Raw genomic sequence first — 15,376 nt, 5'->3', positions numbered from 1 at the left:
ATTTTGTGATTATGTTTGGTTTGTTTGTTGCAGATTCGACAGTGCTTGCTTATGTTTTATCCGAGTTGAATCGTCGACACAATTATGGGCTGGATCTCTTCCTTCTGTCTGTTGATGAAGGCATTACTGGATACAGGGATGACTCGCTCGAGACAGTTAAAAGAAATGAAATTCAGGTAGCTAAGCTTTAGCCTTTTCTGTTTGATTGGAATTGGAATGTGCGAGTGATTCGATTTTTGCAAGGGCATGCTAATTTTGAATCCAAATGTAATGGTTGCTGTTATTTTTCTTAGTATGGGCTGCCGTTAAAGATTGTTTCCTACAAGGATTTGTATGGATGGACGATGGATGAGATAGTGAAGATGATTGGTTTAAAGAACAATTGTACATTTTGTGGTGTTTTTCGTAGGCAGGTATTTATATCGCTCTTTGTTTCCCTAACGCTCCTGATGCTTTCTGTTTTTGCTCTGTATATAGAAGATATGTCATTAGGCCCCATAAATAGATGTCTGCAAATGATTATCTGGTGCCTGAATGACATGTTTTAGGGCATCCCTCCTGAAAAAGAAAAAAAAAAGAATTAATAATTGAGTATAGAAAAAGGCAACACTAAAGCAACGTTGACAATAATAGATGGACAATTACTTAAATTCATAATAATGATGTTGAAAACACCCTGCTTTTATTCCAAACTAAGTTCCGAGTTCAAGTCACTGATTGGGTTGTTAGTCAAGGCAAGTAATTAATGCTTCATACAGCCTGATTTATGTCATTCTTAAACTGCTTTATTCACGCATCTCTTATTTTACTTCAGTCAATTGAGAAATAGAATGCTTTAGTTCAAACTTAAAAAACAATTCCCTATAAAGTTTTTTGAACTGAAACTTATGCCTCAAATGGTTTTTGAAAATATGCTAGATATTAGATCTTAGCGAAAAGTTTTAGCATGCAGTTTGATATTGATATTTTCATGTGAAGAATAAGATTTATGTATTTGATGGGGTCGGTTTATTTCTGTCTTTAAGGCCCTTGATCGTGGTGCTGCGTTGTTGAAAGTAGACAAGCTGGTTACTGGACACAATGCAGATGATATTGCCGAAACTGTACTCTTGAATATATTGCGAGGGGATATTGCTAGGTAATGCATTCTGGTTGGAGGTTCTTGTTTCTTCTTATCTTCCTCTGATTGTTTGGTTACTCGAGTGGATTTAACTTTCCTTGCAGATTGAGTAGATGCACTTCAATAACCACTGGGGAGGATGGACCAATTCCAAGATGCAAGCCATTTAAGTACACATATGAGAAGGAGATTGTTATATATCCTCATGGTTATGGTGTTAAGTTCCCATGGAGATTCTTTATTGCTTATTGTATTTCATTGCTATCTGTTTCTTAGTGGTGACAGTTGAGAACCTTAACAAGATGCTCACGTATGCTTATTTCAAGAGGCTGGACTACTTCTCCACTGAATGTACTACCCTTTCCCCCCTTTTCCTTGGTTATAATTTGCTTTTGTTTTGTTACTTTATTTTTCCTACATTTTTCCTTCATGTCTTCTGTGGGATGTTGGGACTTGGTGTCTGAAGTTTGTGTCTATCAATTGGGTTTTGGCATTGAGCTTGTCTGCCTCTATTTACAGAGTATTTTGTTGCAGGCATATATTCACCTAATGCATATCGTGGTTTTGCTCGTGAGTTCATCAAAGATTTGGAGAGGATGAGGTAACTATTCTGTTTATTCTCCCCTGTTAGTATCATCGAATCGAAACAGGATTCTATTTTCTATTTTTGTGAAATTTCGTTTTCTTTTTCTTCCTCTTCATCTTTTTTTTTTTGGTGTTGGGGGTGGGGGGATGTTAGAAGTATAAATATGCCAATGGATTAATGATCCTCTTATTGCATTTGCTACTACATGCAAGTAGAAACTGTCTGCTCCAAAAATTTGGTGATATTCCTCTCATCTCTCTCTGTGTTACCCTATTAATTATTATTGGTTGATTAATGATCTTCTTGTTGCATTCGCTACTACATGCAAGTAGACACTGTATGCCCCAAAAATTTGGTGATGCTCTTCTTATATCTCTCTGTGTTACCCTATTAATTATTGGTTGATTACTGATGCAGACCAAGGGCAATACTTGACATTATCAAATCGGGGGAAGATTTTAGAATTTCCACTTCTACGAAAATGCCAGAGCAGGGGACATGTGAACGATGTGGTTACATTTCAAGCCAGGTGAGTGTTGCTCGTGCTTTTAAGCAAGATAAGCTTGGAGTTCGGATTGGATTAATATCTGGAATGAGTTTGGTGGAACAACTCATCTGATAGACTGAATGGTGTAGATGTGATGCATTTCATGCAGGGTAGTCCCGGTTTAAAATTTTCAGAATCTATCCTGAAAAGCTATAAAACCCTTGGATTGAAACTAATAAATTTTCCACCATGAAATTAAAACTTGGTAGTAAATTGATAAAAGAATCATCCAAAGTTTGCAATTGTTTTCTAGCATATGATTAAAACCAGTAGTATTAACCTGATATAGCAGGTTTATCTGACACATAGCAATTATATATTAATCAGGTATTGATTCCAAAGTTATTATTTCAGGACCATAGAAAAAAACCTTTCATCTAATATATATAAAATCCTTTTCTGGTAGTGCCTAGAATGTTTAGCTGTGCTTCTAAACTGCTTACAAATATTTTGTTTCATGGTGATGCTCCATGCACAGAAATGGTGTAAAGCCTGTGTTCTGCTTGAAGGACTGAATAAGGGTTTGCCTAAGCTGGGAATTGGACGAAGTCGAGGCCTAGATAACAACCATTGGAAGGATGTGAAACAAAGTAATGGAACAAAGAATATTGAGGGCAAACAATGTGGGAGTTTGGACTTCTGATGTAGTTGTTTCATTTGAGTTTAGGGGATTTCTTGCAATTGATTCATGGTATCAACGGAAAGTCACTGAATAGTATACTTGGAAGGTAATTTCTTGAAGAGAAATGCATATTTTAGATGCCAGGGACCACTATGGCTACTGGAATTGATTTGATATTTGAGGTTTTTCAGGAGAGATAACGTTTGCACTTGAAGGTACATCACTTGACTGCAAATACAACAAAAGAATGAAGAAGTGAATGGTGGAATATATGTTGGCACATGGGGGCTGAATAAAAAGTGCACAAGCATTTCTTCTCTTTTGGTTTGTTGAGTTAATTGTAGAAGTAACAAACAGTGTGTGTGTGTGTGTGTTGGGGGGCAGGGAATTTGGGAGGAGTCTTTCATTCAACAGGTGGAACACATGCTGTAGTGGAATCCATTTCTTCATTTCAGTGGTCTTGTTAATGTTATTTGTTCCCAGGAACGAGCCTGAGAAAACTGTCATTGCTTTGTATTAGAATTAGAATAGCAAGGATTGCTTATTACATGGACGAGCTACTTTTGTCAATTCCCCCAGCGTCTGTTTTACCATTTCGTTTTGGCAATGATAGAATATTCTTCTTTTCATTTTCTATCATCACCTTTTGTGTTGTTAAAATCAAATGCCTAATCGGTAATTGATGGCTTTGCTTTTAAAAGGCTGTACTTTTACTTAAGAAAACAATGCATGCCCAATAAACTCTTTTTTTGTGGGTGATGATATACCATTCCCACCAATTCACAACGGCAAATTCAATAATTTATATTTTGCTGTTGTAAATTGATGGAGTACCATTATCAAGCCCCTTTTTTTCAACAGTTTTTGTGTCTTGCTTTGAAAGCAAAGCACCATTGCACCCCTTTGTTATTTTTTTGGCCGAAAGTGTAAAAGATCCAATGCCCATCTTATCCTGTTGATAAGCTTTTACAAGGATGTTTCTCTTCTTAGTTACGAGGGCTTCCCTTTTGGGAGGTGCGCTGATATAACGACGAAACGGGCATGTCAGTGTAGGTTGTCAGGAAAATCTCCCTGGTTTGCTAATGCTATCAGAGTTAACACAATTGCCTCCTGATCACATGGCTTTCTCTCGGCCCCAAAGTTAAATCACTAGAGCTGGAAGGCACCCTTAGAGAAATCCGTGAAAGAGAGAAAAACACAGAAATAGACAGCCCCATGCTGGTCCTCCCGTGTCTGGTTAATGCATTCACACCTTGTGGTCTAAATTAAGAGCATTTCTTGTATTTTATGGTGTTTATATGGTGGATTTCATGTGATCATGGATCAACAGCATTATAGGAGTGTTTTAAAAGCTACTTTTCAGCCTCTTTTGGTGATGCCCTGATTAAATGAAAACGAACTACTGCGGATGAAATAATTTTTTTAAGAGAATTATCGATAGCTCCCAGTCTCAGTTGGGGGTTATCAATCCACCCTGGCGCCAGGCTCCCAGTCGAGCTGGAATCTCCGTGGGGAATCTGGCCTCCCAAGAGTCCACAACCCCATGTTTCGAGGTGGCATTATAGCCCCCAACTTTCTGTGGTGATGAAATTGATTCCTAAAATTCACAGTAACCACTAATACATGTGCTTTTCCCGTAGTTCTTGAGTTGGAAAAGATACTGTACACTACACTAATGGATAGCGAAATGAATAAAAACGGCGAAACCGCTCTGAAACTGGAAGCACTCACGAGGAGGCAAGTGACGCTGTTTTTGAGAGTATACGCGTGGCCATGAGAAGACCATCCATTATAATAGGATTTTGACATTTGATTAATTAATTCTTGTTTTGACATCTAGAATCCCGTTTCCAATTCATTTTGTGCTTGCTTGAGGTCTCATTGGATCATTGACTTTCCTTCGGATTTATTTTGGAATATTCAGGATGATGCTATTGTTATCCTTTGATGAGATGTAGTTGGACTGATCATGGGGATAGGGGCTCAATTCCCGCCCATGTAATGGCAGCTTCGGCTATTGCTTCGTATTTCTGTGGTGCACTACTTCTCTTTGAGGTTTGACTTGCTGGCTCAGCTGGTTTGGAATTGATATTGAAATTTTTTACTTTATCAGTCTCCTTTGCAAGCACCACGCACCGCTTTAGTTGGCTCTGCAAAACCCCTACACCTTGGTTTTCAGCTTCATTCTTGGGCTGATGTTCTGTGTTTGGACTACTGAGAAGATAGAACTTCAGTTCAAAAAATATTAAAAGCTCTGTGTAGGAATGACAGCAGTGCAGAGTACACAGTGCCTCCCCCCTCTTGCTTGTGTAATTGCCAGAGTAGAAATAATGAATCTATACTAAGAGGTCATATTCTCCAGGTCGATTTTTTCTTCTGTATAGTATGCATAGCCGAACATCTTTGATGAGTTTTTAGAGGCAGTCATATATATGGGTAACGATTGTTTCTGTGAATGAATCTGTAATATATATTAATTATTCATCAATAAAAAGAAAGTTACCACTTACCACAAGTATAATATTTTCCTTTACGTTCACGGTTGTAGATTGTAGTGATTGAACTATATATTAAATGAACAGGCATAAGAGATTTCATGGAGATTATTCTTAGCTCTACGATGTTCATACTTTCAGAGCACAATCAGCAATAACTTCATTTATGTGGACAAGTAGATGCAGATAGTGAATTGATCTAACAAAGTAAGAGATAAGCTTATATAAATATATAAGATCAGTATATCTCTACCACCCAACCCCATGATAAAGCTGAGCTGCCCTAGCTCTATCGCAATTCCTGTCTCCGTTTTCGCCTATCCTATTCATGTTGAAATCACCAGCCATAAAATTCTCTTGATAGCCAAGGAGCCTTGTGTCTTCCCCATAGCTCTTGGCTGTAACTTCAGTGCCAAGCGAGTAGAGTCCATTGTTAAAACTTTGAAGATCCATCTCAGTTGACGGGTCAGTAAGAGTACCATTGACTTTGTTAGTTTCATGAGTACCGACAGTGCCATGGTTGGTGGGGGATAACTGGTCTTCTTGTCTAGTCATGGAATTTTTCTCTCCCTCGGTCTCTCTATACTTGTTGAGATAAACCTTCAAGGACCCAACATAATTTTCAAACCCTAGAGTGGCCATAGCCCACAAAAGATCATCACCGTTTATAGTCTTCCTCTTCTCTCGTTGACACTTGTCGGATGCTTCGCCAGTGATGAAACTTATGAACTCAGAGACACACTCTTGGACAGTTTCCTTGGCTTCTTTGGATATTTTTGCATTTGCTGGGAGGGATTTTTTCATGATCCGGCTTACGTTGGCGATGGGGAGGAATCGGTCTTGCTCTAATTTGGAAGAGCTGTCTGAGATGTTCTCAGACGAGGGGCTTCCAATTGGGCTGCTTTGGGTCCCTTTCCCAGTCATTTTAGGCAACCAAATACGCAGGAGAAGAAAAGATGCCAAGTGCCAAAAAAAAAGGGTAGGTAGGAGAGGGAGGGTTGGGTGAGGGCACAAGTGTTTTGCTCTTCAAGTTTTTGTTGTGGGATCCAATGAGGGGGCTCGGGCTTTTAAGCGAGAAGCAGCTGAGTAAAGAAGCCAAAAATATGAAGAGCGGAAAGGCGGTCTTGACGCGGACAGAAAAGGGAAGAGACAAGCACTTGAGGGATCGGTGGAACCATCACAAAGAATGGTTTGTGAAGCATGGAATCTAGGTTAAAAGTAAGAGCTATTAATTTGTGGGACTCGCAAAAGATCAATGAAGGAGCTATCAGATGGTGCATGATTCTCTCGTAGGAGGAGTTTCATTGGTGGTTGAGTGCAAGTGGGGTATGAAAAACAATGGCAAGTAAACTACTTTCGCCTCTATATTCTTTAATACACAACCTTTGCCGGTTTGTTTTGTCAAAACTCAATTAGAAATGTTTTTGGACCACAAACAAACATTTTTATTTTTCAACCCAAATCATTAGAAAAAGTGCATGCAAACATGGTAAAGTTCTCAAGGAAAATGGGAACTCGACATCAAGTCACTTTCACCTGTTCCTTTTCTTGCAACCCTCTGCAAGTTGATATGTCCCGTAAGGTGGGTAATAATATGCAATAACTTGGTTAACTCCTTCTAACATAGGCAGAGTTTGATGTCAGATGATGCATAGAACAGTTTTTTATTAAAAAAAATCGATTCTGAAATGTTTTGAGAAGAAAGAGAGAAAGAAAGATATTACTATCTGTCGAGTACTGTCATTAACTGTATAGAACAATGTTAAGTGGCGGCTTCAATGACCAATATAGATCGATAAAAGTTAACATCCCCTTACATTTACTTGATAAACCTGATCAGATAACTGTTATTTAATTAGGTCACCCTAGCTATAAAAATAATGGTGGAATAAATCCTAGCTACATATGGATGGGACGTCCATGGAAGCAAGCAACAACCACCCCCCCTCCCCAATTCCTGTCTCCATGCAGATATATATTCGTCTAAATCTCCATCATCTTTTTTTTTCCTGATTTTGGATCAGGGTTCTTGATAATAATATTAGCCTTTAATTCATATCATTGGACATGGTATCTTTGCACGGCTTAAGAAAAAGGTGGTCTTTTGGCAGGGGTGGCTCTGGCACATATGCTTGACAATCACTTTGCCTATCTTTTGTTCCTTTTCTGTTTCTCAAGATTCTCTTGCATCACATCCATGATATGCTGCTTCAAAATATCAACAGCTATTCTCCCAAGTCCCAAGGCAACCACTAATTTTTCCTCCTTGTTCTTTCTTAAGCCATTCCCAGTATGCATGTTTTGTAGAAAGAAGCGTCAGCAATTCACCATTACACACACACACAAACACACACATCGGAAGCGACCATTTCTTCCTTGTCATTTCCTAGATCGGCAAATTATACTTCTTCTTCTTTGTTTTTAAAGAAAAAACCGCCAAGTGGTCTATGAAAACTCCCAAGCTATTAAAAAAAAAAGAAGAAAGAAACTCACTTCAAAACTTCCTCTTCGATGATTTTTTTATAAATTTCTAATTTTTCGTGGTAAACCTTAAACATTATTTGTTTTCTCCTTGGAGTATATCTCTTACTTAAACATAGTATTCGTTCTTTGAAACTTCAATTAATTGAACCTTGAACTATGTATATACATGCTTGGTGGGAGGATGTGAAGAGATTATTCACTGAACCTTGAGCTATCTTCTTTCAGAATTATTTCTTCGCATTCAAGCTTGTTATGCAATTTGCAAACTTTGACTAAGCCCGTTCGATTTAGCAGTGACCATGCCTCGTAGAGTACATCAATCAAACCTTCGAAATTTCATATACATTTTAAATTCATGAATAAATTTAGAAAAAAAAAATAGTTTATAACACTCTGACAGGATCATCACAAGTGGCTTCTTTGGCACCTACCTTTTCCTGTTTATTCCACCATTACATGCATCATGATTTTAAAATGGTGTAGACTGTCTTTAACTTGCTGTCTCCTTAATAAATTAAGAACTAAAGTCCCAAGTTCAACGTACAACTTGCAATTATTTATGGACTCGCATCATATTATCTAAATCACAACCATGTTTTTTTAGAAAACCCTAATTGATTAAAAGATGAGCTAGGGTTTTGACATAGTTTTCAGCTTTTCCAGCATTAACATGCTTAATTAACAGATAAAATATGTTGTTGGAAAAGCTGAAAACTGTCAGGATATTGGTGAAACAGAGGCATCCAAACAAAAGATACTGATCACCTTAGACAATCTTAGAATCTCATCAACGCAGGCTTTAATTCGGTGATGATATGATCATGGGATTAAACTCTCACTCTTTTATATTGCACGAAAATGATGTTTCGATGTAAATTGTGATCATATATGCTGAACATACACTGTTTTGACCATACTGATTGTATCATTATCTGCTAAAAGATGCACGAAAGAATTACCTAAGGTGCATGTAATGATTTATGAGCTGGGCAAGTTCTTTATTCTGGCTCATATATATAAGAATTAGGATTGTTGAAGCCACACTTTCTAAAGAACAGGAAGATGAACCGAAAGGAAGAAATCCCAACTAATATGAGCCATTTTTTTTCTTTTTTTTATTAACATAGATGTCTAGGGATCAACTTATGTGCATTTCGATTAACTTCACGGGTCCTGAAATAAACGATTATATAAATCTCTAGCGCCTTGAGATTTGTGGGACTCGAACTAATAATTTTTAGAAAATAAATCTAGAGTTTGACCAGTTAAACGACAACCCTTAGATTTAACTACTCTTTATTCTTTCTATTGTTAACTGTTAAGAGGGGTTTTGATGTAACCAACTTTACAAAGATAGGAGGTTCTAATAAGATATACAAAAGTATATTCCAAATAGATGTTATAGATAATTTAATAAATTTTTTTATGAGCTAGTGAGATATATTTGAATTTAAGAAAAATTTTAATTGTACTATACTAAGATAATAACTTAAAATGAAGATAACAAAATATTTAATCATTAAATTAAATTTAAATTTTTATAGGTGATTTTACTGGTTGTTTTTCAATTCAGAGTTATTACATCGCTCATAGACTATTATATCTCTTAAAATTAAGTTTATAAATTATTAGTTGGGATGATTTTGTTATTTTTCTCAATTATTTTTGGAATTATTATTTATTTTTGTAGTTGGGCTGATTTTGTTATTTTTCTCAATTATTTTTGGAATTATTATTTATTTTTGAATTTTGTGTTAAATTTGTTCATGTGTTAGAATTTTTATTTTATTTCCTATTTCATGTCAGTTTTTAAAGCCTATAACATGAACCACTCTTATTCTTCTCACTATTGACCATGGAAAGGGGTTGTGACATAGCCGGCTTTTACATAGGCTGGAGGTTGTGATTATATAAAAATATGATCCTAACCAATATTTAATAAATATTTTTATAAACTTGTAAGATATGTCTGAATTAAAAGAAATTTTGGTCATGATATACTAAGATAATTACTTAAAATAAAAATAACATAATGAATTAGTCTTAAATTTCTATAAAAGATTTTACCTGTTGTTTTTTAATTAAGAGCAATTGCATCCTAATTATATCTCTAGAAATTAGGTTTATAAATTGATATTTGAACTGATTTTGTTAATTTTTTAGTTATTTTAGTTATTATTGTTTAGTTTTGAATTTTGTGTTAATTTTTTTTGTGTTAGGATTTTAATTTTATTTCCCAATTAATATCAGTTTTCATAGCCTATAAAAATATTTAAACCTCTTTAGAAAACATCTTTAATCATAATATTAATGTATTTTTCCTTCCATTAAAAAATCAATTTCTTGATATTTCGCTTCAGATCCTCAACTTTTTTCGGTAGCTTTTGTTAGAAGGGAAAATGTTAAAGGATTACATTTAACCTTAAAAAAAAAGGGTGTAAACCTCGGTAAACATAAACATGTAACATTAAATACAATTTTTTAACCTAAGAAAAAAAATATTATTTTCATATTTTTAAAAAATAATTAGCATTGAAACCATGCCAGCATGAAAAGTCAAACTGAAAACCCAGTAACCTGGGCAGGCCCGCTTTTATAAATGAGCCGAGAATGCATTTAACCCACCCGGCTAAACACACACAAAACTAGTTCGGACCATCCACAACCAATGAATCCAAGTTGGCATGAGACGATCATTTCCAACCATGTCTCTTAAGAAAAATAAAATAAAATAATAACCAATCAATTGATTCGTGATTTTCCGTGAGCTGGGCTAAAATATGTTTTAATATAAAAATATAAATTTACAATCATTTCCAACATGTCTTTGACAAGAAAAATTAATTATAAATTGAAAAGTTAATGCATGTTTTTATATTTTTCCAAGCATTTTTAAAATATGAAAATCCTCAAAAAAAAAAACTTTTGAAGTGCAATCTAATTTCATCATTTCTTAATTTTTGTTATTTATGTGTATTTATTTATTTTTGTGAGAAAATTAGAAAAATATAAAAAAATTAGAGCATGGATTAAGAAGAAAGAAAGAAAAATGAGCAAAACAATAGGGTATAAAAATAATAGTGGAAGATTATGCAGGATAGGGAAAAAAAAAGGATAATCAAACAAAATTAATTTTTGTTTTTGAGAATCTATATACTAAAAAAGAAATTTTAATTAATTAAAATTATACAATTAAAAAGGAAACAATGTTAAAATTTCTAACATTATTAATACTTTAAAAAGTAGTTTAAAAAATACTTAAAAAAATAAAAGCAGTTGCAAAGCTAAACAAGCACTCAAATTATGTTTGAAAGTGTAGTAATGATTGTTTTTTAAAGTACCTTTTATTTTGAAATACATTAAAATAATTTTTTATTTTTTAAAAATTATTTTTGACATCAGCACATCAAAATAATATGAAATTACAAAAAAATATTAATTTGAAAAGAAAAAATAAAAAAATTTTAAATTTTTTCAAAAACACTTTTGAAACGCAAAAACAAATAAGATCTTACTTGATGACTTTCCACTAATTAAAAAGTTACAAGCCATATTTTTTTCTCTTAATAATCGATTTTGTATCCATTTTTAAATAAAAATGCCTTGAGTTTAATCAAACTAAAAGAGAGTGAAGATAGTAAAATGACATCATTAATCACTATATTTTTTTGAAAAATAAATAGAAAAAACTCCCTTTCATTTTTGTTTATATAAGTACATGCCATGGAGACATCAAAAGTTGATACATAATTTTTTTTTAATTATAATGTGGGTATTCATGTCAACTTACGCACATCTCGACTAATTACATAGACTCTGAAGTTAATGATCATATAAGTCTTCAATGGTCTTGAGATTTGTGGAACTCGAACTAGTGATTTATAGGGAGAAAACTTAGAACCTAAGTAATTGAGTTACATCCCTTGGAGTTACATTAGTTGGCTAGGTCAGTGCAATACCAATAAGAGATAAACAACACAATTAACTTTCAACAACGGTATAAAAAGACATCACAAGTTGATATATAAACTTAGTAAATAAAATATCAATTTTTTAAATAGAGTTTAACTAATATTACTCGTTATATTCACAAAGAGTAAAGCTAAATCAAACAAATGACATGGATTATAAATTTATATCTTCCCTTGGTTATCAAACTTGATAAGCAAACTTGATAAGCAGGAACAAATCAAGGATAATTAAGTATAGCAATATTGTAATGTATCCATGAGTCTAATAAATGTATAAAATATTTTTTTTTTTAGAATAATACAAGCTTGATGACGAGGTTGGGGGTATTGTTGGGCTTGTGTTTGAGCCAATGGTCTACAACCTTTGAATAATACCTGGAAACCCTATCTGTAACCTAGTAACTTGCAACTAGCTTCTTTCAACTTATTAAGATACAATCTAATCTATGCTTCATCAAGCTATTTCTCATGATTTTTATATAAAGAAATTTATATATTTGAGATTTCTAATGATATACTGTGATTATTTTAAAATAGATTCTTAGAATAATCATGGGACAAATCTTTTTTTATCTGTTATAATTGTATAAATTCAGTAAGTAATATTTAATAAAAAGTTTCATTAAACTTATGTTGGCCACATTTCTTCACTTGCTCAACCTAATTTGCCTCTTACTTCTGTTCTAGTCTCTTCTAGTCGCTAGCTTTATGTTTTAACCTACTCGAGCTTACCTGTATAAATCATTTATATGATTTTTTATATGTTATACAGTCCTTTAGACTTGAAACTTGCAAAGGTCTATACCAACTTATGCTTGATTTTTATCAAATAAATAAGGATGATTAGATTTAAACTCATGACTACTTGGTCATCAAGATTTTGATATCATGTCAAAGAATCATCCCGACTCAATAGTTTAAGTTGCTAGGTGAGGTTCCAAGATATAATTTATATTATTCTCTAACTATATTTAGAATGTGTTTAAGATTTTAATAGCAATTGCAGTTCAAAGTGTTTTTTACTTATAAATGCATCAAAATAATATTTTCTTAGTTTTTTACTTATAAATGCATCAAAATAATGTTTTCTTAAAAAAAAAATTATTTTTAATATCATCGCATCAAAATGATCTGAATATATATATATAACAAATAATTTTGAACAAGAAAAATTCAAAATTTAAAGAAATGCAGTTTGCACCATGTTTTCAGAAAAACCCTTACTTTAAGATGTTCTGCTATGATAACCATTCTTTAGAATTAAAGTGATAACTTATCCCTAGCCATGATGTTTTGTATAGTTAGATTGTGCTCTTTAAGGATGGTGTTCATTCATCATTGCCCCCCTAACATCCTCGTTAATGAAGAAGTTGTGTTTTAATATCCTTAATTTTTTAAGGAGTTCATCGAATTACTGTTATGAATTCTTTTAAATAAAATTATTCTTAATTGATTTGGTTATGTTTATCATCCTAACAACCATTAGAAGGCATAGATGTACCAACATTTCTTCTACCACTCACAACTTATGATATAGTTCTCTAAATTATCATTTGACTATTATTATTACTATGAGTTTCTTTAAATTGAATTTCTCCCAGCTAATCTAGCTATGTTCATCTTTCTAGGGGATGAAAAGGCATGCAAACATCATCATCACCATCATATGTTTCTTTTACAACTCACGACTTATGATGGATTTTTTCATAATGTTGTTATTGTAAAACATTTCCTTAAATTAAATTGCTAATGAGATTTAGATATGGTAATCTTTCTATTCATCGTTCAAAACCATGCATGCATTATCTTTATTGAACTCCCTTAAAAAAAAAATTCACTAGCACTAAGATCAGTATTCTTAGTGAGTGAAATGTTGTCATTCATGCATTTCTCTCTCCTCTTTGAGATTAAAAGGTAAAAATAAAAAAATGTTTGAGATAAAAATTTGAAATTTTAAAACAACATAGACCAAATAAATAGATATACTAAAACTTTCAGAAGTAGATTAAAGTTTTCCATGACAATATCTGAATGGGGTACATTTTGTTTATTTTTTTTTTAAATTTTTCCTTCGTCTTTTAATTTCTTTCTTTTTTTTAATTAACAATAAAGTCTTGTTTTACAAAGTCAATCTTAATTTGTCATTAAAATATTTTTCAGCACTTTGTATATGTAAGAGTATAAATTGAAATAAATATCAATATATAAAACTATGTCAATGCAAATTTGAAAGATGAAATTGCAAATAAATAAAAATGATAACTAAAATGAAAAAAAAAACTTAATTGTTCATATAGACAGGGCAATGAATATTGGAGCTGGTTCAAATTGAACAATGCTAACTCTTTAATTTTAGAACTTACCGAGATACAACAATTGAAATAGTTTTATAGTTCAACTTGTTATTTATAGTGAATTATAAAAAAAATGAGTTAAGTAATCAATTGTTCCTTTTATTACGTATCCATAAATAATTACACTATTAATTCATACAATTTTTTTTTCAGTCACTTAATTTTTTTCTTTTCATTTTTAACCTTCTACGTTAATTTTATTTAAGATTGGTCTTGATAGTTTGTTTCAATAGGTTCAGTGTGAGGTTCTTATAGAGTTGGTAAAACATCTAGTCATTGTGTTGGCATTTGATTTTGTGTAAAATTATTTGGATTTTCTGTTTTTTAACAAATTAAAAATAAAAGGATTATAATTGAAAATATGAAAAAATATAGCCCTCTTTGTCCATAAAGGGAAGAATAGAAGAAATCAAGCGTGACAACTTATGAGAAAGGAAAGAAAAAATAGAGGAAAGAAAAAGAAAAGAAAACTAAGTCACCAAAGCATACCAGAGTTACGTCGCCATTATGTTTTGTAATGAAAAAAAGTGCTGCATAAAGAGTTTCTTGTGACATGAACAATTTTTTTTCTTTAACAAATAACATTGCTTAACATTTTTTTTTATAAATAAGTTCGAATAACATCATCCTAATTTTTTTTAGTCAGATTGGATTTTGACTATTTTAACTTGATATTTTATAAATTTATACATGTTATTAAAAAAAATTGTTACTAACATTTCAAATCCATTCTCACAATGAAGCGTGCGTAATAAAACTACTAATGATTAATATTATTACTTATACATTTAAAACAACTAAGAAATGATATGGTTATGAAAAGTGAAGCAATTTTTTTTAATTATATCCCTTTTCAGCCTAACGAGATTAAATTAGGTGTGAAATTATGGTAAAAGTACAAAATTACAAGTTAAAAGACTAAAAAGTAAAATGTGTAGTCACAAGTTCACAACAATTTTTATTTTGGTATGAAAGTTTATTTTATTTATTTTTTAATTTTTATGTTAGAGAAAGGAGAGATAAACTTGCAAAAAAATTATGTAGAAAAAAGAGTTGTAAATTGACCCATTTTTTGCTACAAAACTCGTTATTATTAGTGTCAATAAATTTCATTTGATAAAAGAAATTTGATGACAATGATTTTTATCTTCAAGCATCCATATAAAAAGAGATAAGACTTTATTTAGATATTTTATT

At 32.5% G+C, this 15,376-nt stretch overlaps 2 protein-coding genes and 1 long non-coding RNA gene across 3 annotated transcripts in view; 2 read left to right on the top strand and 1 right to left on the bottom strand.

Annotated features, from left to right (window-relative positions):
* LOC105124095 (cytoplasmic tRNA 2-thiolation protein 1) overlaps window positions 1-3,509 on the top strand; it is a 5,186-nt gene extending 1,677 nt beyond the window's left edge. Inside the window, exons 2-9 of the mRNA XM_011023962.1 lie at window positions 3-176; window positions 294-413; window positions 1,026-1,138; window positions 1,225-1,317; window positions 1,431-1,471; window positions 1,655-1,721; window positions 2,124-2,235; window positions 2,732-3,509. Of these exons, the coding sequence (XP_011022264.1) occupies window positions 3-176; window positions 294-413; window positions 1,026-1,138; window positions 1,225-1,317; window positions 1,431-1,471; window positions 1,655-1,721; window positions 2,124-2,235; window positions 2,732-2,896 (885 nt within the window). The 3' untranslated portion in view covers window positions 2,897-3,509. The remainder of the gene's footprint in view (window positions 1-2; window positions 177-293; window positions 414-1,025; window positions 1,139-1,224; window positions 1,318-1,430; window positions 1,472-1,654; window positions 1,722-2,123; window positions 2,236-2,731) is intronic.
* Window positions 3,510-4,589: 1,080 nt separating this feature from the next.
* On the top strand, window positions 4,590-5,390 carry LOC105123862 (uncharacterized). Its single transcript, XR_841960.1, has 2 exons — window positions 4,590-4,930; window positions 5,055-5,390. It is a non-coding gene; the product is annotated as an uncharacterized LOC105123862 (long non-coding RNA).
* Window positions 5,391-5,476: 86 nt separating this feature from the next.
* Window positions 5,477-6,512, bottom strand: LOC105123861 (nuclear transcription factor Y subunit B-3-like). Its single transcript, XM_011023622.1, has one exon. It carries the CDS (start codon window positions 6,292-6,294, stop codon window positions 5,620-5,622), a length of 675 nt encoding a protein of 224 aa, XP_011021924.1. The 5' UTR covers window positions 6,295-6,512; the 3' UTR covers window positions 5,477-5,619.
* Window positions 6,513-15,376: the final 8,864 nt, after the last annotated feature.

Source organism: Populus euphratica, unplaced genomic scaffold (genome assembly GCF_000495115.2).
Source record: "Populus euphratica unplaced genomic scaffold, PopEup_1.0 scaffold12.1, whole genome shotgun sequence".
Taxonomy (NCBI): Eukaryota; Viridiplantae; Streptophyta; class Magnoliopsida; order Malpighiales; family Salicaceae; genus Populus; species Populus euphratica.
Note: the sequence above shows the minus strand (reverse complement) of the source record. Positions and strands in the feature narration are given on the sequence as shown.